The following is a 27,965-nucleotide window of genomic DNA, read 5'->3' on the forward strand; positions in this document are numbered from 1 at the left end:
TACTGTCATCTTATTTAATATTTAACCAGTTTTCTAAACATGCAGGCAGCCCTTTTCCCAATAGGATAGAAAATGAAACTGAACTGATTGTGGTGGCTACATTTTTAGTGTTTTCTTCTGTAATCCAAGTTTTAAAGAAAAGGCTTTGGTTACATTTATCTCAGTGCCTTAGATAAATCAGCAGCTTCTATAGTTCAGTTTTTTATGGTAAGTTGTTTTGGAAGTTGAATGGAATCCATTCCGGAAGTCCGTTCGACTTCCAAAATGTTCGGAAACCGAAACGTGGCTTCTGATTAGCCGCAGGAAGCTCCTGCAGCCAATCGGAGGTTGCGGAAGCCCTGTTGGACATTCGAGTTCCAAAGAACGTTTGCAAACCGGAACACTCACTTCTGGGTTTGCAGCATTTGGGAGCCAAAACATCCAAGTACCAAGGCATTTGGGATCCAAGTTACAACTGTATAGCCGGGAAGGTGGCATACATAAAATGTGCTGTGCATCAGGGGAATAACAGAGTTCTGACAAGGGTGTTCAGACTTAAGGATTTGCTTCCCCACACAGTCATTTAGCAGGGGCAAAACTAAACTTTATTTCACCTGGGTCAAAGACCCAGTTTGGCACCCCATGCACATTTGCGTGTGTACACACACAGGTTGGGAGCCTCAATGGTGCTTCTCTGGAGGCTTCAGCTGGGGCAAAAAACCTGGTTAGACCCCCCCCTCCCCCGGTAGCTACGGCTCTGTCTTAAATTGGGTCCAATTAGTACACTTTCTTGTTCTCCATCAACTCCCATTTTCTCCTTGCGGCCTCTCATTTTGAGTTATAGCAGATCCATCCAATACCAGTGTGGTGTGTTCAGGTCCAATGCCATTGTGATAACAGCAAGAGGAGTGTTAAAATTTCTATAGAAACATCAAAGTTCAAAAAGCTTGTGTTCTGCTTCCCCCGCCCCCTCTACTCACACACATTCATCTTTGGATTCAAGCCATAGTGAGTTCAGGCTGCAGGAGAGGGGCTTTTTGCTGGTGGCACCCAGGCTTTGGAACACCCTCCTGAAGTAAGTAAGACTGTGCTAACGCAATCCTCATCCCAGGGAGACTATGGAACTCCTGAATCCCTGCGTTCAGGCTGTTTTGAACAACTGAGGGGGAACAAGATGAACCTTAATCCGGATAAGACAGAGGTCCTGTGGAAGGAAAAACATACACTTTTGTATGGAGGTTTGTAACTGATTCTAGAAGGGGTTGCATGTCATCTGAATGATCAAGTTCACATTATGTGAATACTGCTAGAATCCATGCTATATGGGGACAATGAGATGGCAGCCGTGGCCAGTGGTGCTTTTTCCAGTTTTGGCTGGTTTGTTAGCTGAAACTCTACCTGGAGAGAATGAATGTTGTCTCAGTTATCTATGCACAAGTGAGTATCTAGACTGGACAACTGCAACGTGGTGGCTTTTAAAAGTGGTTAAGAACTTTCATCTGGAACAAATAAAAGTTGGTTGGGGCTGGGTGGTTAAAGTGCTTTGCACCTACATTATACCAGCTGCACTGTCCCAATGTGTTTCTGAACCCAAATTAAAGTGCTGGTGATAATCTTAAAAGCCCTAATCATTTTGGGACTGGGTTGCCTACAGGACTGTGCATGGGATGGAACCTCTGAATCTACCTTGTGGGCTCTGCTCAGGCCAGTTTCTTTCTTTTTACAGATACCTGAAGGAATTCCGCACAGAGCAGTGCCCACTCTTTGTGCAGCACAAGTGTACTCAGCATAGGCCCTATACATGCTTCCACTGGCACTTTGTCAACCAGCGTCGCCGCCGGTCTATCCGCCGTCGGGATGGCACCTTTAACTACAGTCCTGACATTTACTGCACCAAATACGATGAGACCACAGGGATCTGTCCAGAAGGAGATGAGTAAGTTACTCAAGGCTGCATCTAACTTGACCAGATGGAGGTTCCAGCCTGCACTTACAGAGAGGAGAGAATTCAACAAACCAGCTTTTTAAAAATCATGCAGAAGAACCCATGAAGAATTGTGGAAACGCTGCAGTAGAAACTTGAACGAAAAATTAATTACGATTGCACCACACCTATATATCCCCCCCCCAAATGAAGGCTGTAATTCAAAGGTTTTTTTGCTCTGGAATAATCCTAGAGAAATTAGTGAGGTTTATTTTAAAATTAATGGCCTGAGGATCGTTTCCTCATTTTATATCCTTATTTTACAAAGGATACAAATGGGAAAAAAGTGCTGGATTTGACAACTGTGAGGACTAAAAAAATTTTTTTGTTGGGCAACATGTTTCAGCCTTTGAGTTTCTACGAGCTCTCTTTTCCCCCCCTCCCCTGTAGGTGTCCATTCCTGCATAGAACTACTGGTGACACAGAACGTAGATATCACCTGCGCTACTACAAAACTGGAATCTGCATCCATGAGACTGACTCGAAAGGAAACTGCACCAAGAACGGTCTCCACTGTGCTTTTGCTCATGGGCCCCATGATCTCCGCTCTCCAGTTTATGATATCAGGTTAGTAGAGGATGAAGTTCCTTGTCTGCAGAAGTATGCTTGCTAAGCCAAAATGGAACAGATCAGAGTACAAAATGCTGCTGAATGTGTAGTGTTTAGCATCAGAAGTATGATGGTGTTCTGTTTTCTCTCTTCCTCCACCCCTGCCCCCCAACCCCGCACAAAAGAATATGTTATATACAGTCCTTTAAGGCCGTTTCCTGTGACTTTTTATGCATCACAAGGTGATTTGGGCAAGTATCTTGGTGCCAGGAGCCCCATTATTATGAATGGGTTTAATATAAGCCAGACTATTGCTAAGCCTCAACCATTGCCCTCACTAGACATAAGATAGTAAGGTGGCTAGGAAGAGGTTAAATCTGCCCCCCTCCAACTATACCCCCCCCCGAGCATATCTCCACCACCAGATGACTGTCAAAAATCACCTATCAGTTTAAAGAAAGGGATGGTATGACTTTAATTTCTTAGAACAAGATTTGTATAGAACAAGCAGCCTAAGTGTTTGTAAGACTGGGTGAAACTGGACATTGGCAGCAAACATTGGTCTAGGAATTCTGGTCACCCCCATACATCTGTGAAACAGAGGGAGAGGACATGATTTGCAGGGAAGATGCTATGGTATGGGAATATGCTCTGAGAAAAAAACCCTTTTTTTTCTATCCACATTTCACCATAGTCTACAGCCACTTTATCTGTTTTGTCCCACAATGCAGCAGATGCATATCTGAGTCCCATGACTAGGGAGGGAGTTGCAGTGGGAAAGTGGCAGTAGGGGAAGGATTAATTACCCTTCCCCTGCCTGCTGCTTCTTCCCTGCAGATCACACCCTCCCCCAGCTGATGTGTAGTTGTGTGTTACTAACTGGGGTTCCCAGCCCTGAGTCTGCAACCAAGTGTCTCTTTCAGCCCTTAGAGGTAAATATCATTTCATTAAGTATATGGGAGAGCATGTTTAAAGAGATGTTAACATTAGACCTAAGGTATTCTTTCCAATAGTTCTGTAAGATGAAAATACTTAAGCTTAGGAAATAGACATTGTATTTGATTGTTCTATTTATGTTATTGCTATCAAAAGGGAATATGTGAAGCATGCTAGGAGTTTACTTGGGTTTGTTTTGGGAGGTGGGGAGGATGAATTATGCTATATTAACTTGCTGGAGGCACACCAGTTGAGATTCAACCAGGATCTTATTTTACCTTCTTCATGAAGCACCATGCCCCTGCGTGCAAATAAGTGTGTGTGTTGTATAGGGGATTAATAGAACAACAGTGGAAAATGGGGTGCAATATGTCTTGTAGGAGTTTTCTCCAAAATAGCAGGAGGACAGAGTGCTCATACAAATCCTGAATCTCTAAAAGTGGGCTTAGCAAAAAAAGAAATAAAGAATAAATGTATGGGAATTCCTGCATTGTGGCAACTCCTATCTGGTAGACACACATCTCTTTCTCTGAATCTTCTCTGCCTGCCTATTGTTCATTTAACTCTGTTCCCTAAGGGAGCTTCAGGCCATGGAAGCTTTGCAGAATGGTCAGACTACATCAGAGGGTGGCATAGAGGGTCAGTCTGCAGTTGCCGCTAGCCATGCTATGATAGAGAAAATACTCAGTGAAGAGCCAAGGTGGCAAGGTGAGTTCCTTAGGGTCTTACATAGGGCTGTCCATTGTTCTTGGACTGCCCGCTCCTCCTATCACAAGGTTCTTCATGTAGGAAGCAATATGCTTGTCACCGTGAATTAACCAGCCACACCTGTCTTCACAGACACAACATATGTTTTGGGAAACTACAAAACAGAACAATGTAAGAAGCCCCCACGTCTCTGTCGCCAGGGTTATGCCTGCCCTTACTATCATAATAGCAAAGATAGAAGAAGGAGCCCCAGGAAACACAAATACAGGTACAGTGCCTCAAGATCTGGTGTTTTGGAAGGGACCAGTAGTTTTGAGTTTTCTTCAAACCTATTGAACCCATTTATGTGATTACTTCCTTTGTTAAGACATGGATTGTAGTAAAACAAATGGTTCTGTTTATTACAAGTGGGTCCCAATCAAATACTATTGTGTGTTCTAGGTTGCAGTTCTCAAGTCCAGGGGTGAGAACCGCAGGTGCAAGCACCAAATGTGACCCTCCAGGCCTTTCTGTCCCAACCCTCAGGACTCTCCCTGTTACCCTATCTCAGGCACCCCTCAATGGCCCTGCTTTGCACCTTCCTCGAGTGCTTTTGCCTTGCTGGAATGTGTCCTAGAGCTGTGATAATGCCTCCTACTTGCATAGATTGAGAAATGCATGTACAGTGGTGCCCCGCAAGACGAACGCCTCGCAAGACGGAAAACCCGCTAGACGAAAGGGTTTTCCGTTTTGGAGGCGCTTCGCTAAACGAATTTCTCTATGGGGTTGCTTCGCAAGACGAAAAAATCTTGCGAGTTCCCGTGGTTTTTTTCCGCCCCCCCCCCTTTCCTAAGCCGCTAAGCCGCTTATCAGCTGTTCTGCTGATAAGCTGCTTAACAGCTGATCGCTAAAAGCCGCTAGACCGCTAATAGCGCTAATCCGCTAAGCTGTCAATGGGCTTGCTTCACAAGACGAAAAAACCGCTTGACGAAGAGAATCGCGGAACGGATTCTTTTCGTCTTGCGAGGCACCACTGTAGGTGTATAGCCATCTCTGACTTTTGCATGGCTGGAATATAGCCTACTGCACAAAGGTAAGTCACATCTATTGAACTACCCACTTTTTGCTTCTGCCTACACAACTAGCATGGAAACCTCAGAAAGTTGCCCAGGAGGAAATGCAGCTGGAAAAGACTGGAAAAGGTTCTCCACCCCTGCATTAGTCCAGTTGAAAGCAATACATTTCCTTCAAAGTTACGCTCTAAGGATTAGTTCAGATATTGTTTGTGAGAGGAATAAGGGCTGCTGGGTTGTGTGTATACTTCTGGCAACTGTTAATACTGAAAGTGATCCTAATTTTTATATTTAAGAAAATGTTTTGGGGCAGTTTCTTAACACTGGTTACTTGTTTTTATGCAACCTCTGAGTGTTCAGAATGGGTGGTGGTGAGAGCACCCTTAATTTTTGTAGCTGGGGAAAGCTATTTTGCTATTTCTCACTGTTCAAGCATCTAGATACTAAAAATGTGGGTTATAAGCAATATAATATAATATAATATAATATAATATATAATATGGGTGATGAGAACACTTTTTAATCTTCTAGCTTAGAAAGTTTTGCTCTTTTATTTTTCTCTGTTGTGATTTTCTTGTCTTACATCGTTTTGTTTGATTAATTTATCGCCTTTTATCATACTTCATTTTTTGTTGTATTAATATGCCATTCACCACTTTGGAGCAAGTTACTGTTGTTGTTAATAATATTAGTAGTAGTGCTTAAAGGTAGTACTTGTTGAGACGATATAACTTCAAAAACTGGTGCCGGAATTCTACTGCTGTTCTCTTCTTTCCTTTTTCCTTATGTATCATGTCTATTAGACTCTGTATCTTTTGCTTTATAGCAACATAGTGCTAGCACAGTTTTCAGAGTGGGAATCTCTAGTTTTAAAGTCCTTCCTTGTGAAAATTGTGTTACACATTGAGACTTAATACTTCAGATAGAAAAGCCATGTGAAAAGGTATCTCTCTGAGATCACAGGTTTCCATTAAACTCCCACACTTCATGTTCAAACTGTATTTCAAGTGTTGCTCAGTTTGTTACCTTGTCTCCTGCTGTTGTGTGCTTTCCTCTTCTGTGGGGGCCGAAGAAGACGACAGTCTTGAAACCCACCAGCTTCTGTCCTAATTCAATGTGACCTGAAATCATATGTATTTAGCTCTGCATAATGAAGTAAAACCTTTCACTGCCTTGGGAAAAGCTACATTGCAGGTAGCTAAGGTATTCAATGTGCAGAAGTAAGTGGCAGGGATATCTGGAAGCAGTAGTCTGGGCATCCCTGTTTGGGACAATGAGATAAGTTTATTTGATGGTACCGAGTTGGAATTGGGTTACTTATTCTATACCATTGCTGCCTTCTTTATGCAGGTCATCCCCATGCCCCAGTGTGAAACATGGAGATGAGTGGGGAGATCCCAGTAAGTGTGACAATGGAGATGCATGCCAGTACTGTCACACCCGCACAGAACAACAATTTCATCCAGAGGTACAGTGAGCAACCCTTCCTGTTGGCTGCCTGGCTAGATAAATGGAGGGGCTCCAGGGTTTATATGTGCTGATAAACAGTAACACTTCTAATAAAAAGTACAATAAGAACACTGGAAGAGAAAGAATCCAAGGGGTCCTGAGGAGCTGAAATTGCTTGAGATCTTGGATTCTTCACCCATAAGTGCTCCTATTGCCATCTAGACATGCTGGGAAGAATGTTTCCTTGGACATTGAGAGTACAGCTGGCAGGGGCTGCAGGAACCAAGGTGAGGGGCCAAATGGGGCTTGATGGTTGGATGTAGGAGAGTGAGAAAATATGGAGTGGAAGCCTAGAAGACACAAGAGGCTGAGGGAGGTGCATGAGATCTAAGTAGTACCCTGAAGGGTTAGGCTGACTCCTTGTCTTGTTTTTCTGAATTTGAGACATAATTCGTCCAAAATGAGAAAAAAGAATTTTTACTGTCTCATAAGGTATTCAGAGCAAAGTCAGAACAGTGATGGGTAACTAAATGTCATGAAGGCTTTCAAAGTTGGAACAGAAGGTGTGATGAATTTGGGAACTGACACCTTCCTCCTGTGCATACAAGGACAGCAGAGTTAGTCTTAGTGTACACAACCCTTATCATAAGAAGACCATGTGTTTTCTAGCAACTTTTGATGTTACTGTTGGGACATGGCTGCCCTGTCTATCAGCAGAATCCTTTCAAACTCTAGTTAGACATAGTTGAAGCAGTTCAACTATGGTTCCTTTTCTCTTTCCCCAAAGACTGCTGTTCTGGCAGCATTGGGTGGGTAGGGGCTTTGGGAGTGATTCCCATGGATGCATATACACATGGAAACACTTCTCTTGAATGGATACTATACACTTCTTTTGCTCAAATGTTTCCATGTGATCCGATTCTGGATCCTTAGATAGAGCCAGTGTATGCACAGGACCATCATTCAGTAAGTTGCAAGAGTCATTAAAGCTGCAGTCCTATACACACTTATATGGGATTAAGTCCAGCCAAACTTTTGAGTAGACATGCAAAATATTGTGATGACGTTCTAATCAGCTGTATTAATGTGTATTATCAATGGTAATAATGCTAAAAGTAATTCTGTGATTGTCAGATATAAATTGGGATCAGAGTTGTATGTAAAGCATAACTGAGGCACATCAAACTCAGTTGCATTTCTTGGTATAGTTCTATTTTTTAAAAAAAAAATCATTATAGATAACTATGTGTGCTCACTTGCATCACATTTTGTGCTTCCCCCCCCCAGATCTACAAATCAACAAAATGTAATGACATGCAACAGTCTGGCAGCTGCCCCCGAGGACCCTTCTGTGCCTTTGCACATGTAGAACGTAGGTGGTCTTATCTTTATCTAGCAATAAAGTGTAAGCTGTGAGAGAAGTGTCATCCTGGGTTCAAAGTGGGACTTCATTTGCTGGATCAAGCAAAATTCAAAACAAATTACCCCCCTCCCCTCAGCAAGTCATGGGAAAGAATTCAAAAATAAATATTCCAGTGGATTTTATTTTGTGTGTTGTATCTTTTACTTTGGAAAAGACGCTTTAGCCACCAGATGGTGTGCGCTCTAATTGCATTTCCTCAAAATTAAGTGACACCCAGTGGCCACTCAAGGTATTGTACAGTTTTAAGTTTTGCTGTGGGCATTTTGGGCTGCTGGTTTGTAATTTGCCTGCCTGAGGCTGTGAACACACAATTTCTTTCTGCGGAGCAAAGGAAAGAACTCATCTGTTGTAGTATTTGACCTGATCCTTTCATGAAGGAGTTTTCTGCTTTTGAGATTTCTTTTTAAGAAGCCAGATCAATGTGGCACAGATCACTTGGTTGGAGTCTTAGAAATGATGGGCAAGAATTTTTGGACACTTGATCAAGACATATTTCAAGAGCAGTGATAGGATTTTCCTCTTCAGCAAGGCACTGGTGAGTATGGATGGGGGGATCTGTGACTCCCCAGGTGCTGTTGGACTTCAACTCCCAGCCTGGTCAGTGGTTGTGAATGATGGGAGTTGTTATTCAACCACGTCTAGTGGGGCACAGATTCACCACCCCTGCTGTAGCTCAACACTGGCATTAAAAGTGAAATAAGCAGTGTCTTGCCCTAACCTGAAATATGTAAGAAGAAAGCTGAAATGGTTTTTGAACTACCCACCCTCTGCAAATCACTTTGGAGGAATGAAGGTGAAGCCACCTCCACAAATCCAGTCTGAATCTGTGAAGGTCCTCTCCATTCAACCCTAACCCTAACCCTAACCCCCCCCAGATCTTGTCTGCTGAGCTGAAGACTGGATATACTTCATATTCTTTCCCTTCCAGGTGCCCCAGACATTTCAGGGTGGGCTTGCCACGCAGATTCAGAACAACTGTTAACAGCTCTTGTTTCTCCATACATAACATATTCTGCCATATGAATTGTCTAGTTTGCTCTATTGGGAACATGGGATCTTTCCGTACGTAAAAAAATCAATTCTAGTGTTCTGAAATCAAATCAGTATACTAAGGCCTTTCTGTCTCCATTCCAAAACAGAGGGATAACAACTGGGAAAGGACTATTGCCTTTAGGCATCACATCATGGGCGTAGCCAGGATTTATTTCAGGGAGGCAGACTTTATGTTGCGCGGGGGGGGGGGGGCAGAACCAAGTTATCTGCAACACAATTGTTTTTATTTATTTATTTACTTACTTTGGGTGGGACAGCTGCCCCCCCCAGCTCCCTGGCTACAGCCATGCCTCACACCTGGGCTTTCCAGAAGTATATGGTTGGACATAGTTGGAAATAGAATGCTGGACTGTGTAGACAGATGGTCTGATCCAAGAGGGTTGTTGTTATAGTCTTACATTCTTCAGGCTATGATTCTAAGCAAGCATACAAAAGAAAACATCATTGAAATTGTAAGCTTGCTTACCTAGTAAATATGCTTAGAATTGGAGTGTCAGTCATCACCGTCAAGGTATTCTTAGCCATCATTGAACATTAGAGATGGAAACCCTGATTCAGTAGGTCTTTTGAATGAATAGTTACATCTGTCATTGCTTTAAGAGTGTAATTTATAATTTTAGGAAAAGCTAAGACACTCAAGGCAACAAACCAAACATTTATCAACTTTGTCTTATGAAAACTTTCTGTTATTTCTGTGCTGGTATGAGGATTGCTGCAAATAGATACGGATCTATGGAACCTCTGCACTTAGTAGAGCCATAAGATCCATTTTCATTTTTCTGCATACATTGTGTCATGTTTTTGTTTTGCATTTCTTACAGAACCTCCACTTAATGAAGAGTTACAATCAACATCCTCTGTTTCCAGTCCTACACAAACAGGCCCTGTAATGTATATGCCCTCGGCAGCAGGCGATTCTGTTCCCGTTAGCCCTTCTAGTCCACAAGCCCCAGACCTTAGCAATGTACGTAGAAATTTTGAAAGTTCTTCACTTTGTAGGTTTTTACTGCAGACTTCTCTAAATACGAATGCCTTCTAGAAGAAGAAGCTGCCCCCTCGGACTCAATTACATTGCGTTAAGGAAATGGTGCCTATATTTTCCCCATAAAATTTACTTTGAATTTGTGGGGGTTGGCAGAGCACTGGGATGCAAAACAGGTTTCCATCTGTGAGCTGAGATTTTGAAGGAACATAGTGGCATGGGTTTAAATCACAACTGCCCCTTTCAAACTGGATTAGACAAGCTGAGCTGCTTTAAATTTACTTGGAAGTCATTTTCAAGCTGCCATATGGAGCAGCCCAAGGCTTTTCTGTGAAATTTAATACTGTTGTAATGCTCCCTGCTTAGAATTTGTCCCATTTGGGAAGTACTCTTTCTTCATCTGAAAATGACTGCTTCTAAAACACCTATTCAAATCATTAAAATGTTTGCATGGTTTTGCTTTTCTCCTCTTGAATAAAGTGCTCCAAGCATAAAAGGGAAAGTTCAATCTCTTGTGGGTGCTGAGCTCTCTTGTATAGGTCTCATCTGAATTGCTTACCTTGTGAATAGTGGCAGCTGCTCCTAACTAAATGTTTGGGAATACAGCCTTGGAGCTTGTGTACTATGATATGTTTGAAGAATTTAACCTGGGGTAGTTGCCCTCTGTTTTCATGTTAAGCTAAAATTAAGCTGTAGTTATCCCTTGGGAAAGTCTTGCATATTTCTAGTGAATCATATCAAGTCACTGTTTAGAAGTAGACATCCTGCTGTCTAGTGGCAAGCTCACACTCTCACCTTTTCACGAGCAAATTGTAATGTCTCCTTCCAAGTCCACCTGCTTTTGTCATATTGAAGACCCTTTGTCTGTTGTTACTTCAGCCTGCTCAGCTGTGTATGTAGGCTGCAAGCCGAGTGAATGATGTTTTAATTATGCCTATTACGTATGACTGATTAAAGCTAAATAAATTGCTCATCCCACATATTCTGTGTTATGTCTTTGTCTTTGACTGTAGGTATGGAATAAACCAGGAACTCTGCCAACCAGCCCCACTTCTACTACAGTAAGTATCCACTCTAACTGGGGAGAGAGAGCATGACACAACCTGTGCTGGTTGAATGAAAATTGTTATTGTAAGAGGCTCCGAACAGTCCCCTCTTCCTTAATTCAAACCTCATCTGTTTTACATTTCGAAACAGTTGTTATGTTTGCCACAGTCCTGTATGTTTGCAGATCAGTAGCTCCCAGCCAACATGGCGCGTTATACCTCCACTGTTGGGAGGCAGTATGCCTCCGGATACCAGTTGCTGGGAATTGCAGATAGGCAGAGTACTGTTGTGCTCATATCCTGCTTGCAGGCTTCCCACGGGCATCTGGTTGTCCACTGTGAGAGCAGGATGTTGTGCCAAATGGACCATTGACCTGATCCAGCAGGCTCTTCCAATGTCCTTCCATTATGTGCCGTTGGGCACATAAATTAGATTCCCTAAAAGTTTCTAGTCCTTATGGTTATGAATATCCACATAAACATCTCCTAGAAACTCTTAAGTACAGAATTCCTGACAAAGCACTCAGCCATTAAACATTTTGTCCTGAAGATACTCTCCTTTTCTTTTGTCCATGGTTCTTTAGCAAAGCAACCTTGAATGACTGCATATGTAAAAAACAAAGCCGAGTGGCTTCTGATAATTTGGAAGTTCTCTCTCCCAGTTGTGCATAAATACTAAAGAACTCTCATTTTTCTCATTGCTGTGATGGGTCCAATAATCATAGTTATTTATGACAGGGAAGGATGGGAAGTCCCCAATAAGAGTGATGCAATCAAACATTTCAAAAAAAGTTTTTAGTTGCTTTCAATTCTGTACAGTGGTGCCTCGCAAGACGAAATTAATTCGTTCCGCAAGTTTTTTCTTCTTGCGAGTTTTTCGTCTTGCGAAGCACTGTTTCCCATAGGAATGCATTGAAAATCAATCAATGCGTTCCTATGGAAACCGCCTTCAGACCAGGTCCGGGGACAGTCTGTCCCCCGACCTCTTCTGAAGGCTGGGGGGGGGGGACAAGGGCTTTTCTTCCTACCACCAGCCTTCAGAAGGCTGTTCTGAAGGCTGGCGGTGGGAAGAAAAACCCTTCTCCCCACCTCCCGCCCCGCAAGCTCCGGGGACAGGAGGGCTTTGCTGCCGACCGCCAGCATTTTAAAAGCCCCCGGGACAGCGGAGACTTCTCCGCTGTCCCTAGGCGATCTTAAAATGCTGGCGGGCGGCAGCGAAGCCCTCCTGCCGACCCCCAGCATTTTAAAAGTCCCCGGGACAGCGGAGGTCTTCTGAAGGCAGGCGGTGGGCGAAAGTCTTTGCTCCCCCCCGCCTGCCTTCAAAAGCCGTCCGGGATAGCGGAGAAACGCGCTGCGCTTCTCCGCTATCCCGGGAAGGCAGACGGGGGGGGGGAGCAAAGACTTTTGCCCCCCGCCGGCCTTCAGAAGAGGTCCAGGACCTCTTCTGAAGGCCAGCGGTGGGCGAAAGTCTTTGCTCCCGACGGCCAGCATTTTAAAAGCGGTCCGGGATAGCGGGAAAGCGCAGCGCGCTTCCCTGCTATCCCGGACCGCTTTTAAAATGCTGGCGGTGGGGAGCAAAGCCTTTCGGCCCCCACTGGCCTTCCTGGACCTCTTCTGAAGGCTGGAGGGGGGCGAAAGGCTTTGCTCCCCACCGCCAGCATTTAAAAGAGGTCCCCGGAGATTTCCCTATGGGCTTTCTTCTTGCGAAGCAAGCCCATAGGGAAATTCGTCTTGCGGAACGACTCAAAAACGGAAAACTCTTTCGTCTTGCGAGTTTTTCGTTTTGCGAGGCGTTCGTCTTGCGAGGCACCACTGCACTTGTAAGCTGCCTTACAAGTGTAAGGCAGTAAAGGTTTAAATGTTTTAATAAATGAAAACATTAAGTTAATTAAAAATATTTATCAATTTAGGTCAAGGAAGAATGGAACACGTGGTTCATATGGGGCTGTAAATATGTAGGAAAACTGATACAAAGAATTTGGGTTATGGGAATAAGAGTAAGAAGGTGTGCTGAGTGAAAATATTCAGCACTATGATCACTATAAACCACTTCCCAACCACGTCTGTTTTCTAAAGCACAGACGTCACATTTTTTATACTTTTTTTCTTTTAAACTTGAAGCATAGAATTGTAAGATTCTGAAGAAGCAACAAGGTTTTGCACTAGAAATATGTATTCTGCTATGGGATTATGTTGGCTGTGCTGGTTTCTAAATGTCACTTGAGAGAGCATGAAGAACTTGTGAACTGAATGAGAAGAATATGAGATTGTCTCTGGGATCAAGATACGGTTGTGCATTTCTGAGATGCTAAAGCATGAAAACTTGTGATTTATGTTCCCAGTTGACCTAGCTGAATCTAACAACTTAGTTATCTGGAGGTTTTTCCATCGAAGGCCATCTGCAGTAGTGCAAGACAGAATGTTACAATCCTAGGAATCTGTAACTGCACACTATATGAGTTCCTCTCATGTTGTGACCTGTGCTGTTTTTTCTTCCTTCTTCCATTAGATTCTCTGTAGGAATAGCAGTCTTGGAAGCCCATCTAATATATGTGGGTCTCCTCCTGGTGCCATTGGAAAACCCCATAGTTTGGAAAGCATTGGCTTCCCCACAGATTCAGTAACTGCAGCCAGCAGCTACAAGAAGGCACCAGGATTTGAGCGGGAAGACTTGGTTGGAGCAGAGTACCTAAAGAATTTCAAATGCCAGGTAGGTGGGAAAGGGGACCTAAGGGTTTCATATTGGCTTCGAAGCCAACTGCCCAAACCACTGCAATATGTTGGTGAAACATCTTGGTACTTCCCTAAGCTACGAAATTGGCGCTAGACAAGCACGGCACAAGGGCTCCTGGTATTGTGATACATAATCAAGTATTCCAAAGAAAGAATCTGAAGCAAACTTACAGTTTTTTTACATACCACAAAATCAGCCACCTGGAACTTTCTATTGGGCTAGTCTAGAGACACATTTCTCGAAACATTTTTTTCCAGGCAAGGACCCGAGTAAGAGTTCCTTGGCATAAAGAAAATCCTTGCTATCTGTGTTATTGCACTTATCACGGTATATTTTAACCTAAAGGGATTATTTTTCTTCCTGAAAAAATATCTGAAGAAGTGTACATGCACACGAAAGCTTATACCCAGAACAAACTTAGTTGGTCTCTAAGGTGCTACTGGACTATTTTTTTATTTATTTCGACTGCGTCAGACCAACTACCTGAATCCCTGAAAAAAGGCATTTAGAATATAACTGCAATGATACTTAAAATGGACATATCTGAATATTTTCATGAAGAAATAAACTCATGCTTGCAGAGAAGCCACTGGGAATTTAACAGCAACAACAAACTTTATTACAGTCGCAGACCAGCATAACTGGGACATTTATTCTGGAGTATTTATGGAGTAGGATTTTTCTTAGCAACTTTTCCTTAAATGCCCATTTTTTTCCTTACTAGGCATAGACTAAGAAAACATTCCACACTTTCTTTTCATTGTCAATCTCACCACATGAGTACAGAAAGATCACAGTGGAGTAACAAAGATTACAGGGCAATCATATGCATGTTTAAAACTTGGAAAGTTTATTTCATTTATTTCAATTGGATTTACATCCAAGTTATCAGTACCATATGTGCTGGGAATCCCCACTACCACCACCATTTATTCTCTAATTCTTTTTTTCCGTGTCTAATGGGCTCTGAACTTTCTGGGAGCAGCCAAATAGAGAAAGTTTTGTTAGAATCCCATAGCGCTCTCAAGTGCTTGAAGTCAGCAATTTCACATTTGTATACTCCCTCTCCACTCGTCTTTCTTTTTGTTCTGTTTACTGCAGCAAGCAAAGATTAAATCCCATTCCTTGGAACACAGAACCCAAGAACAGCCTCTGTTACAACCAAAACAGGTATGTTACCCCAAATTGGCCCTAGACTATTCCTGTGTGTTTATACCATCTCATCCATGGCTTCCAAGCCTACTTGTGGATGCTGGATGAAGCATGGGTGGGTGGTGGTATTTTCTTAAGAATTTTTTTTTTTTAATAGCCCCTAACAAATTTATATTCAGGTATGTGCAAATGCTGAGGCTGTGCATATAGAGGAGCATCCAAATTAGAAATCTAAATATGAATTGGGATGCAGAGATAATTAAAGGGTTTAGTACAGCTTACTGAACCTTATTCTGATAAAATTGTACACAATTATGATTATATGATGCCACTGATAATGTATGAGAAGTGTTCTGAAAGAATCAAAGTTGTCCTTCATAACTGCAGCATACATTTGTTTTGGCACTTTGTTGTATATTAACACTACTGTGAACTGCCTTGAATGTATATTGATATAGAAGTCTGTGGTATAAATTATATATATATGTAGAGAGAGAGAGAGACACTTCTCTTTCCCAAGGGAAATGAGGAAGAGAGCCTGTTATGTGCTGTTCAAGGCTCAGATTCTACTCTGAGTCTTGAAAAGTAGATAGAGCTGGAAGAGAAAGCGGGAAAGGGTGCCATTCTTTCAACTTCCTCCTTCAGAACTATTTCCTTTTTTTAGGAGGGGGGCAGCAAAAGTTACCACCCTCTCCACCCCATGATGGAAGGGTAAGTGGGAGAGGAGGCTTTATGGGCACCAGGGAAAGTGCCTATAAGCACCGTGTTGGCATCCCCAGAGCTAGGGACTTGCTCATACACTTTTTAAATTGCATGCTGAGAATGAATTATCCAGTGTTTAAATATATGTCTCCCTCTTTCAGGATATATTGGGGATTCTTCCTGTTGGCAGCCCACTGACATCTAGCATCTCTTCTAGTATCACTTCTAGTTTGGCAGCAACACCGCCAAGTCCAGCAGGCACAAGCAGTGTCCCTGGCATGAATGCAAATGCCCTTCCATTCTACCCAACCAGTGACACAGTGGAGTCTGTGATAGGTAATACTGCCTATGCTCATGGGGGCCAGCTCTGAAAGGGAATATAATCAGCCTGGGAAATAGGAGCATGTTTTAGATCTAGATACCTGGGGAGTTTTGCAGAATCCCATCTTTCTTTTAGAGGCGGCTAATATGACATACACAGTCTTCCATGCATCATAATTTCAGCTCTGAATTATATAAAAATGTGTCAATATGGTGAATTGGATATTATGATTGCTCTGAATTTTTTGTGTAGTGAAATTGATGTCTTGTTTGCTATCCTTCATCTTACTCTATGCTTGCTAAATTTACAGATCACAAATTTGGCCCAAAGTGCTACTGTATTGGGCCAGTCCAGGACTCTATTTAATTCATGTGACAGCTGTAATTTGTGGTTGAGCAACTGTTTTCATAAATTTTACAAGGATGAAACTCTGATCTGTACACATCAAGCAGAAGTCCATAGCCAGTCTGTGCCTTAGGTGAAGATTTAAAAGGACCTTGTTTATACTTCCCTACAAGGGTGTGGTATGTCACTGTGTTTTAATCTCTTGATTTCCCAAGGAGATTAATAGCACATATTGTGCAGAGCAGGCATTTCCCCTTTTATTTTCTCCTCAGGCACAACTTTATTTACTATTTTTTATTATTTCTAAACGGAGGATATATAGTGTTGCTTCATGTTGGCCTCTCATTGTCCAGATATCTTATTATGATTGCTAATGGTTTACGTTCTATAACAGTGCTGTGCCACCACCCTCCCAGGAGGAGCACCATTGCTGCTTACTGGAATGGTGCAGGGGCAGCGTGGAGGCAGGATCAGGGCTCGGATTGGCTCTGCCAGTGCACCCTTCCAACCTGAACCTCACTGCTACCCTGCCCATCCCAGAAGGCAAGACTGACGTTGCTCCCAAAAGGGCAGCAGTGACCCCGCCCCAGCTACTTCCGCCTGGAATGATAAAAAACCAAGAGAAAATTCCCTGCTTTGAAATGAAAAGTTTGCAGTAGTGTGGTGGAGGACAGGAAGGGCAACTTCTTTAGCCCCAAACAGGCTCTTGTTACACATTTCAATAGGCATCCTGTGGGGAATTGCAGTCTTTTTTGTGAAAGGCTCAGAAAGCAACCTTTTGGGAAAACGCCAAACCACAATACAGGCTTTGGAGAAAAAGGGGCTGGGGAGCAACCATTTCAATACAGAAAACTGTGATCTATTTTATGGTCCACATTTCTGAAGTAACATGAATATAACACATGCCATACTATTCTTTGAGAGACAACGTTAATGGGGCATATTTGCTGGACATAGTAAATTGGCTAGAAATGACACTTGGGAAGAACCTGTGGAGGCTTGCTTCATCTCATCCCAACTGGCAATGCCCATGCTATGTATCACTGATCCATTGTTGGGACACTGCTGGCTATAGCCTGCTTCCTAGGGTATGCTAATCCATCCCCTTTCCCCGATGCCCCTCACCTGACTGCTGCACTCGACTCCCTTCTTTCCACTGCCATACCTGCACCTCATTCCTACTGCCCATCTCCTCCTCCACTGAATTGCAACCCAAGTCACTGCTCCACTGTGGAATTCCTAAAAGAGGGAAATTCCAATCACCATGCATCATGGATACCCAGGTTACTAGGTGACTGGGATGGGCACCCTTCATTCAAGCTGTCCTTGGATGTATTTCTTCCCAAAGTCAAGCTGTACAGCAGGTGTCACTGGATGATCTGTTTTGCATTGCTGTTTATTTCTGGTGTCAATCTGTGGGAAAGAACCTGATGCTGAAAGCTTTTAGGGCTCAAAAACAATAGAAAGTGATATGAAAAGCTGCCTTGTTTAGACAACTGTTGACTAATGGCAGTATTGTACAGTGGGGAGCAGGGCCCTATAGATCCTCCTGTCCAGAGCAGTGTCATCTCTGCATGTAGGCTCTTTGGGCTTCCCTATCCCTTGAAGTTGTTGGTCCTTTTTGTATTATATAATTGGTGCCTCTGTCTGGCAGAGTCTGCCTTGGATGACCTGGACCTGAACGAATTCGGAGTGGCTGCCCTGGAGAAGACATTTGACAGCAGCTCGGTGCCCCACACGAGTGGCATCATGATAGGTACATGAAAGCAACAGAGCTTTCTTTGATCTTCTGCCAAGCAGGGTTCGCCCCATCAGCTGGCTGAAGCAGCCTAACAAGCTCTCAAAACCAGTCCTAACATTATATGTTGGTTTGCAGCCAATGGGAGACCTTGGAGCAAAAGGGCTCTCATTGACTAGCAGATTGGAAATTTATTCCACTGGTTTCAGATGTCCCAGTTATGTTTATGAAATTGACATGGCTTATTTGACACACTAAACATGTTTATGAAATTATGACATGAACATTTCACGGAGGGGGGCGGGAAGTCATTTTAAAATAATGAGAAACAAATTGGATTGTTTTCACTGTTCTGCTGTCACAGGACCATGGCAAGACATTATCGCCACACATTGACAAACTACCGCATATGTATCTCATCATTTGTATGTGGTCATTTCAAACCAGCGTCCATTTTGTGTGTGTGTCTGGTTGTTCAGGTGAAAATAGTCCTTACAACCTTGGTCCCCTATTGTAAGAATCCCATAATGCATTTACACAGGTTGTTTTTTTTTTGTGTGAACTAAGCCACATGCAAATTGGTAGGTGCGTGACTCGCTATTTCCGCTCACGCTGTCTGAACTCTGTCTCTGAATGGCATAGCCATCAGCTTAAACCTGATCCTCCATGGTGCCAGATGTTGTATGCTGCAGACCATTGCAGAATACTCCGCAATGGCCTTCCATCAATACACAATTCTATTTCACCACATCCTGCCCTCAATATTGGTTCAGATTTGAGCAGTAGCACAAATCAGAATGATTTTCCACATACCCAAGTGATCAAGTCTGCTTTTACAAAAACCAAAGAGGTAGAATTCAGCATGAGACAATTCTGCACTGGTATGGTGCCTATGCTTATTCTGGCTAAAGCAATTTGGAAGTGGGTGCTGTTTACGGTGCAGACGTCACAGTTCAAGATAGGAGTCCAAATAGGGTCCAAATAATGCTTTTCATGCAAGTAGACACAGTGTTGGTTCCCGTGAAGGAACTGCCCTTTTAATGATGGTTGCAAAGACTGTGCTCCTCAGATTATCAGTAAACTGATTGAGGACTCTAGTTTTGTGGGCAGCACCTTGTATCACAGTCCTCCTGAGTCGACTTAGAATAACACGTTGGTTACTTCTATTGTAACTCTGTCTAGGTTAGAAGGAGGATGGAGAGTTCTATGAGATGTAAGAGTCCCTCCCCAGGCCATCCTAGAAGTACTCTAATTTCTGAATCTAATTTCTGAACAGGTGCTGCTGTGCATTTTCAAGCTTTATAAACATGAGGGGTAAAAAACTGAGTTTTCAAAGAATGAAACCTGAGATTCTTATTATTCTGACAACATTAGCAAATCCCATGCTACTGAGTTTGATTCCTCTGAGCTCCTCTGTTGTTCAAATTGGGAGGTGATTTCCCCCATTCTCTTTCCTGTAGATCTAGCAGAAATAATTATGGTGTTGAAATTTAATGATCTGATCTTCTCAGACATCTTTTTACTGAAGAGTATAGTTTTTTACAGGTGTATTAAAAATGAAGGTTGTAATTTGCCCCATTGAATTTGTGGCTTCTCCCTTGACTTTGAATATCGAGAAACGGACCCATTTGCTGTTGTTTAACTGATATTAAGAACATAACTTTCATCCCTAATATTTTTTTTGGGGGGGAATTGAACTTACAGAAATATTTTTGGCAGGATATGTAATGTGATGGGGAAATATATTTCTAACTAGTACAATAGCCCTTGGAAATGTAGTTGCTTAATCCATGTGATATGATGGACACATGTTTTTTTGTTCCTGTGAAAAGAGTCTTAAAGATGCCCATTATCACCATCGCTGGCCACTTCTTTGTTTTAGAGAAATGAAGCCTCTTGCACTCATAAACAGTGGAGATAGTGCAAAAGCAATTTAGTTTAAACATGCATAATATGAATTAGTGTATTGTCATTGTGGAGAGACAGATGAAAAAAGCTGTCTAAATGTCTCTCTTGACAGTCCCTTAAACTCTTAAATGACCCCCTTGTATGCTGGAGAACAGCTGACACTGTCCATATGTCCTATTTTGCATAGTTAACACCCAAGAAAGTTGCTACTCTACCTTCCTCGGCCAGAGGAACAGTTCTCATAATGCTCTTTCTGAAGGTAAAGAGGGATGGAAAGTGGAGAAAAACCCCGGACTCCCCCCTCCTTTACTGGTGCAGAGAGTGAAGCAAACACCTGCTGTTCAAATTCCTGTGCTGTGCTTCCACTCATAACTCATGGCTTCTACATTCCCATCCTTTCTGTGTGTTCTTTGTCCAGGTGGGAGTTTGCTGCAAAGTTCTGCTCCTGTAAATATCCCTGGGTCCCTTGGAAGTTCTGCCTCCTTTCACTCTGCCTCTCCTTCTCCACCGGTCAGCTTATCATCGCATTTCCTCCATCAGCCCCAGGGACACTTAAGCCAATCAGAAAACACATTCCTGGGGACATCAGCTTCTCATGGATCATTAGGTAAATGCCCAGTGCGTATGTGAGAGTGTGCATGTGAACATGTACATACCTGTCTATACCATGTAAGTATTTTCCTTTTATCTTAGCTTTCATTTAAATGTCCTCATTTTGTGTTGCCACCTAACATATCTTGTGCCCAATGCCTATCAGATGAGGAAGAATTCACTAAGCCTAAGGACATCCCAGAAAGAATTTCCCCGCACAAAATAACCAAACAACAGATGAGTTAAAATAGTTTGTGATATCCATACAACAAAGAGCAAATGTAGTAAAACACAGTAGGTAAAGTTAGGCAAATTCCAAATGTGTAAGGATGACCCAAGAGTTAAATTCACAGAAGGTAGACTTTCTGCAGCTAAGAGAAGGAGGCAGATAGTCTCAACTGTAGCTCAGTAGATGGATGAGCATCTATTAACCAAAGCAGTAGCGTCTCATCAACAGAGTTGCTGCTGTTTACCAGGAGAGGAAAGGGTAGAGGTCAGGGCTGTGTGAACACACCAGCAGGAGCACTGGTTTGGCCCAACCAATTTGTCTGCACAAACCTTACTACCACCTCACTTCTCCTGGCAAACAGCACTGACTGCTGCTCAGAGGCTGCTGTGGCTCCATCCCACTGGACAAGACACTCCTGCGTTACAGAGTATCAACAATCATAGAAAAAGGTTCAAATACGTGATACCATTCGCAATTAGCTTCTGATGCACTTGGAATAGTTGACTTTTTCAGGGTTAGACCTCTTAGTCATACCTGGCCAGGTATAGCTAACAGACATGAGCTCTGAAAATCAGATACTTGCAAGCCTATCAGAAGCTAAATATTTTATCTCTTCCTAAACAGTTTCCAAAAGACTCCTGGGGTTGTATCCAAAACATTTTCACTTGTACAATGGGACTTCTCCCCACCCCCTTTGCTCCCTAAATCTGTTCTAGGGGTTTCCTCAACCCTCCAGAGTAGATTTAGGGAGCAGAGAGACAGGGGACGTCTCATTGCGTAAGCATAAATTCTTGCACTGACGGAATGTGTTGGTTGGACGTCAGTCACCCTTGATATTCAAAGTATAGCAAGGGCTCAGTATTCCATGTGTAACAGACCTAACTTGAATGATGCTCCTTTAAATCATGAAAGCTGTGCAGTGATGGGAGTACCTTTGAGTTTGCTCAGAGTTCCTTCCATTACCATTACACAACCCTACAACCAGATCTCTCACTGCAAAGATTAGTCAGACTGGGTTCCAGGAATACTTTCCATTTGCAAGACAATCCACCCCATACTGTCTGTTTAAAGGAACATTTGGCCTGCTTTAGAACCAGGGGTGGTGTGTTCCTTTTCACCATTTGAGGTGAAACGGGAAGTATCGCTTTGCCCTGCTGCCGCTCTAACCACTACCACCTACTTGCTCCTGCCGCAGCCATGCGCCTTGCCACATCTGCCTTTGGCAGAAAAGCTGCACCACCATTGGCACTGAGTTGGGGCAAGATCATGCTCCTTTCAGTGTTGATTGCATAGAAGCAACAGGGAAGACTGGGTACTTGTGGGCATGCCACCTAGGGGGGCTTCTGCCACCTGAAGCAGCAGCCTCACCTTGACTAGTCCAGCTCTGTTTAGAACAGTTACATCAAATTTTGCCATGGTAGTAGGAAGGCAAGAGCAGAAGCATTCCTTTATTGTTACTTAGAATGTTCCTGGGCTGGATTCTGGCATCAAAATCAGGTTTAAAGGTTAAGCATTGGCTCCAGTTAAGAAGACATGATTATACAAATGAATCTTTACAACCTGGGGCGTAGCTATAGTATCTATAAATGGAAGCACCTCAGAAAATTCAACACTTGGCATTTGCTGAATGTCCTATGGATGGTACAGCATAGAAGTGTGCCTGTCTCTGGTAAAAAGGTTTAAAGTCTAGGCAGGACACACAGGAGAGAATAAGGTAAATGACAAAGCAGTGTGCAGGAAGTATGTGGGAAGAATTAAGAACTAGGTACTTGTTTTTATGTGTTTAATCACATCTTGTCTATCATCTGTATAACCACCCGCTTGGTGCATTATATTGCAAGTGGTAAATGCGTACATGTTTTATTTTATTTACCCTGTCCTTCAGCTACTATCAAGAGTAGCTTATAAAGAATTAAAATTAAACTAATTTTACAATAAGCGTCTTGTGCATGTGTAGACTCAATTCAGATCATGGCCTAATTGTAAGCCAAACCACGGGCATCTGCATTATTGACGCTCATTAGGCTGGCTATCAGTTGAAAATGTGTTCTCAATAAGCAGTTTTGCTATATATTTTTTACTCCTGTATTAAAATGTATTCTTGCATAAAAATAGCATGCATACATAGAAAACAGTAACACAATAGCAAGCCAGGGTCTTTAAATAAAGCAGAACATATGACATTTTAAGAAGCAGAGTTAGCTTTTATAAGTGATAGAGTATTTTTATTGTTTATATCATCTTCTGCAGTAGCATGTGCCCTTGACCTGGTTCCTCTGCTGTGACCTAATTTATAACACGGCTATGACTGGAATCAGGATGAGCTCACACTAGCCATGCTGCTTAATAAATCAGTGTGGTGAGCAGTGCCTTAGTTCCACAGGAAAAACTAAACTGTGGTGGGTAATTCAGTGTGAAGAAGAAAGCTTTAATAAAAACACCTAGAATAGTATTGCAGATATTTTTCTACTGCAGCTTATTCTACCGGAGCATATTTTTGTAGGAAATACACTTTATTTAACAAAATTTACATGCCATTTGATTGCAGTAAGCCCTCTAAGTGGTTTACAAGAATACATAATTTATTATGACAGAATAAGAGCAGCAGTAGTGGTGTGTCGGGTGGGGTGGAGCTGCAAGGGCACACTTCTGGCACCAGTGCTGCTGCCTGCGAGGGGCTGGGATAGGTTGAGGCTGTGCAGGCACACCAGCAGGAGCACTCGACTGGCTCCACTGCTGCTGCCATGCAGCCTGACTTCAGCCTTATCCAAAAGGAGCAGCTCCACAGCTCCACCCCATCACATGGAGCACTACTGGAGAGCACTCTCTGTTGCTCCACAGACTTTGTGGATCTATTTGCAACCTACCCTTTGTATGTGTGAGCTCTGGCAGAAAACAGCAGCAGAAGAAACTGTATCCAATTTATTCCCACCTGGTTTGAGATGGTGAGCCATTTTGCATTATTTGGAGCAGAAAAAGCAGGTATAAGACTCAGCTGGGAACCTCAGCCAATCCCTGCCCCTGGTGTTATACAGGTGTTTTTGCAAGCTCATGTTCGTTGCACAGTACATTTTTAAGCACTCTCATAAAAATGTGAACTGTGCAGTGAGCTTTATTTCCCTTAGTATTAAACTCTGCCTTATTCTAAAAAAAAACAAAAACAAAATCTGAGGGCCACTTGTTCTGATGTGAAGTGAGCTGGTTCCTCAGATGAACTTCTGAATAAGATCAGCAAAGGCACAGATTTGGACACTAAAAATGGCTTAGTGCTGGTTTGTACTGAAGAACTTCAAGTGGTTAATAGATCTTAAGTATTGCAATTGTAGATTCTTATACTAAAGTATTCAAATCACATATGGGTTTGGTTTGTTAAAACGGTTCTAATTCTGATCAAAACAAAATGGTGTAATATTAGAAACAAATCTTTCAAAAGTAGAAGTGTGAATTGCAACAATGTTTGGAATAAGATCTAATTAGATTGATTAATGAAGTCACAAGATTAATGGCTAAGGGCTTTTTAAAAACCATCCACACACAGGTTTTGCTGTTTAACCAGGCCTCTGTTTATACTGGCAGTTGCTAGCATATCTGTTTTAGTTGTGCTGTGGCCAATGTCTCATGTGGAGACCTTCCCTGTGTGGTGCATCTAAGCCTGTATCTCTCTGCAGAGCAGCTATAGGTTGGATGCAGTACAAAGTGCTCAGGAGCACTCTTGGAACCAGCATGCCATGTGTCATATTTTTTAAATGTAGAGAATATTTACCGTGTTGCCATTTCTTCTCTGTAAGCCGGAGTGACAAACAGTAACTTTGCAGGTACATGAATGTCCGTCCCCAGAATCCCCAAATGAATCAATGCCCTGTGAAATATTGAACCATTTCATTCCCTTTCCAAAACAGTGCCGGGCAAGGAAAGGGGTAATCCAGGGATATATGTGACGTAACATTTCCCCCCTTCCTGTCTGCATGAAACAGGTTTAAACGGGATGAACAGCAGCATATGGGAGCACTTTGCTTCTGGAAGTTTTTCACCCAGTACCTCGCCTGCATTTCTGTCGGGTCCAGGTGCTGCTGAGCTGGCCAGGCTGCGGCAGGAATTGGATGAAGCTAACAGCACAATAAAGCAGTGGGAAGACTCTTGGAAACAAGCCAAACAGGTAGCGTCCGCTGGGAGGGGTGAGTGAGAGTGGTTTGCCAGGATACGAATGGGCAAAAGCATCCACCTAACAGCTGAATAAATAGTTTGAGGGTCCAAAAATAATATACAAAGTCAGATTTGGTGTGTGTTTATACTGTAACATAGTTCCTTCACAGCAGACACGGGGGTTTTGTTTGTTTTTCTTTTTTACCTCTTATCAATGGAGAAACGGATTGATACCTTAGATATGTTGAGGAGTAGGTTGCAAATTGTAATAGGATTTGAAAATGTTCATGCCAAGGTTGCTAGTGTTCCTCTAGGAGTATTGGCTTTTTTCCAGTTGTATCTGAGCACACCTTTCCAATTGTTCCAATCTTTTTGATTTATGTATCCCCTGAAAATTGATATGCTCCTCACCTTTTTGTAGTAATGCTCTAATTATTTTGAGGTTAGTAGCTGTGCACTGAAAGAATGGTAAGCCCCTCCTTCTGCATTCAAGATGCTTTGTAAATGTTCTCCCTCTGGGGATGTACGTTTCCACCCCGCTCTGGCCAGGTTGGCTAACAAGACTAGGGTGGGTGTGAATATATGCTTTTTGCTAAACTGTTCCCGTAACTAGATTGAGACAGATGGATTGCATTTAGTAAATTATTCCTGGAGCTGGTGTTAGGCGCTGGAGTCAGGCATAGGTCAGCAATAAAACAATAAAGCACCCAATGCCAGTGAAGTTAATTCTTTATTCAAAGAAACAAAACAGCTCAGTGATCACAGCAACCCTTCCCAGTAGGTCTTGCCCTAATGAGGCAGTTGTGAGGACTGAAGGTCCCTGCCTTCCCTCTGCTCTCTAAGGCTCCTCCTCCAGTTCCTTCCCCAGCAGCCTAAGGCTCTGCCACCTTGTATCTCATTGCCCTGCCCTCTTCATTTCTCTGTGTGGTCTGGGAGACCAGCAGGGATGGGAGCTGGTTGCAGTAGGAGAGGAAGACTCCCTGGCTTCTGCAGCCTGCCCCTACTCTGCCTCTTGACCCCACTCTGCTTCTGCCTCTGCTGCTGGAGTGTTCTCTGCCACAGCCTCTTCCTGCTCACTGAACCCTGTGGCCTCTTCAGCTTCCAACACCTCCTCCTCCTCCTCCCAGTTTGCTCCCGCTTCTCCCTCTGACCATACATTGTTGTCCCACCACCAATCCCCTGGCTGTGAGCTTTCTTGCCCTGGCGGTTCCTTTGGGGGTTTCCCAGCTGGTGCCACCCACCACTCTTCTGTATCCAGCCAGTCCATAACAGCTGGGCAGGCAGGATGCTCCACTTTAAGGCACTTTGTTTTTTTCCTGTTCACATGTCAAAGCCATGTAGCTAAAATAACCTATAGAGGAATTATGGTAAAATGTGGATACCTGGGCTAGAAAACCTTTGTGTCACTTCTCTGTGTGCGGATTGAAAGGATCTCATTAGCTCAGGGGTGTGTTCCCAAAAATCTGTCCATTCCACCTCTGGGCAATTATTGTGCCACAAGGAAAGAACAGCCCAGAGCTGGAGAAGGCTGCCTTTCAAGCTTTGGGGGAACAATTTACTAAAATAATCTATATAAGTACCAACTACGACTACTTTATTTTAACTGCTTTATTATGCGTACAATAATAAAATACCAATTCCTCCCCCATCTCCACCAAAATAGATACATGGTACCTTCTTGCCATGTGAATATATTTTTGAGAAGATAAACACTCTAGGATCCAATGTGTGTGCACACCTTTTGCCAGTACTGTGCCCACAATGTTTGCTTGGGAAATTTGCCATATTTTGTCTCACACTGATTTCAGGAGTTTGTATAGATACAAGAAATCTGCTCCATATACAAAGCCTTTAAACAGAATGCTGGGGAAACTATTCAAGCTGCGGAGTGAAGCCAAGTGAGGAGATGAGAGAATTCACTTCACATCCTCCTCTCCCACCCCACCCCCACACTGTTTCCCAAATTACAAATGACTTTTCCTTTGGGATACACAGGCCTGTGATGCTTGGAAAAAGGAAGCTGAGGAAGCTAATGATCGTGCCAACACGGCAACCATAGAATGTGAGCTAGCCCGGGAGCAGAGGGAGGCCTTGGAGCTGCAAGTGAAGAAACTCCAGGAGGAAGTGGAGAGGATCCACACTGGCCAGGACCCCCAGTTCCTGCGTTCGCTCTCTGATGTAGAGACCCTCTCCCTCTCCACACTCTATAATCTCCAAAAACAGCTGCGTGCCAACCTGGAAAGAGTTGATAAGGTAGGTCTGAGTGAGAAGTCTTGTCCCACAATTAACTTAGCTTCCTTTTTTGAATCCTTAATAAAAGCAGCAACTGTTCAGTTTGCATTTTTAATCCATGGTACATTTTGAACCCCATAGACTTGGCAACCATGAAATGTCCCATTCTTTCTTGGATGAGGGGGTGCTGTTTTATACTAGAATGCTCTCAGCTAGCAGGCAAGGCTTATAACATGGTAATAGGAAAGGGCATTTTCCTCTGGATCAGAGTATGGTATGTCTGGTACCTGAAAGCAAATCCCACATTGGGCTCCCATGTAATGACTTGGGCCTGTAGAATGTGCTGAAATGGCACACACAGACTCCCCGTGTTTCCGGGTGGTTGAAGGAAGATGGAAAGGGATTTTATTTGGTAGTACCTAACTTGACACTGCCTTAAAAACATTTACGGTCCCATAGCATTGATCTTGTGGGGGGGAGAGTCAAAATGTCATCTTGTTTCCCCCACAAAACCTATACTGCACAAGAGCTGCATATACACATTTCCGTGTGAGATGGGGGTGGGGTGGGTGGGATTGAATTTGCGGGAATGAACACAGACAATTTGGTGGGGGGGCGGTCCTCTTGCCCACACATTCCATAGAGCTGCTTTCTAGGCAAGAGGTGTAACAGCTGTATCCTATGCATCTTGGGTCCTGGCTGCAGCCT

At 43.1% G+C, this 27,965-nt stretch overlaps 1 protein-coding gene and 1 long non-coding RNA gene across 4 annotated transcripts in view; one reads left to right on the top strand and one right to left on the bottom strand.

Moving 5' to 3' along the window:
- The window catches only part of UNK (unk zinc finger), a 52,577-nt gene that overhangs the window by 17,315 nt on the left and 7,297 nt on the right, over positions 1-27,965 (top strand). Inside the window, exons 2-16 of one of the 3 annotated variants that reach the window (XM_081850719.1) lie at positions 1,706-1,915; positions 2,354-2,530; positions 4,026-4,156; positions 4,289-4,424; positions 6,559-6,676; positions 7,945-8,029; positions 9,955-10,097; positions 11,129-11,176; positions 13,671-13,871; positions 14,997-15,065; positions 15,911-16,085; positions 18,071-18,172; positions 20,481-20,669; positions 24,857-25,038; positions 27,021-27,278. In XM_081850719.1, coding sequence (XP_081706845.1) covers positions 1,706-1,915; positions 2,354-2,530; positions 4,026-4,156; positions 4,289-4,424; positions 6,559-6,676; positions 7,945-8,029; positions 9,955-10,097; positions 11,129-11,176; positions 13,671-13,871; positions 14,997-15,065; positions 15,911-16,085; positions 18,071-18,172; positions 20,481-20,669; positions 24,857-25,038; positions 27,021-27,278 — 2,224 coding nt within the window. Of the gene's footprint in view, positions 1-1,113; positions 1,218-1,705; positions 1,916-2,353; positions 2,531-4,025; positions 4,157-4,288; positions 4,425-6,558; positions 6,677-7,944; positions 8,030-9,954; positions 10,098-11,128; positions 11,177-13,670; positions 13,872-14,996; positions 15,066-15,910; positions 16,086-18,070; positions 18,173-20,480; positions 20,670-24,856; positions 25,039-27,020; positions 27,279-27,965 lie in introns of those variants that run through there. The other 2 variants (XM_081850721.1, XM_081850720.1) reach the window with 2 other exon arrangements.
- LOC309335726 lies at positions 562-9,922 on the bottom strand. Its single transcript, XR_014153675.1, has 3 exons — positions 9,377-9,922; positions 6,235-6,329; positions 562-1,183 (listed from the first exon to the last, which is right to left on the bottom strand). It is a non-coding gene; the product is annotated as an uncharacterized lncRNA (long non-coding RNA).

Source organism: Podarcis erhardii, assembly GCF_964252035.2.
Source record: "Podarcis erhardii genome assembly, chromosome: 2".
Lineage (NCBI taxonomy): Eukaryota > Metazoa > Chordata > Lepidosauria > Squamata > Lacertidae > Podarcis > Podarcis erhardii.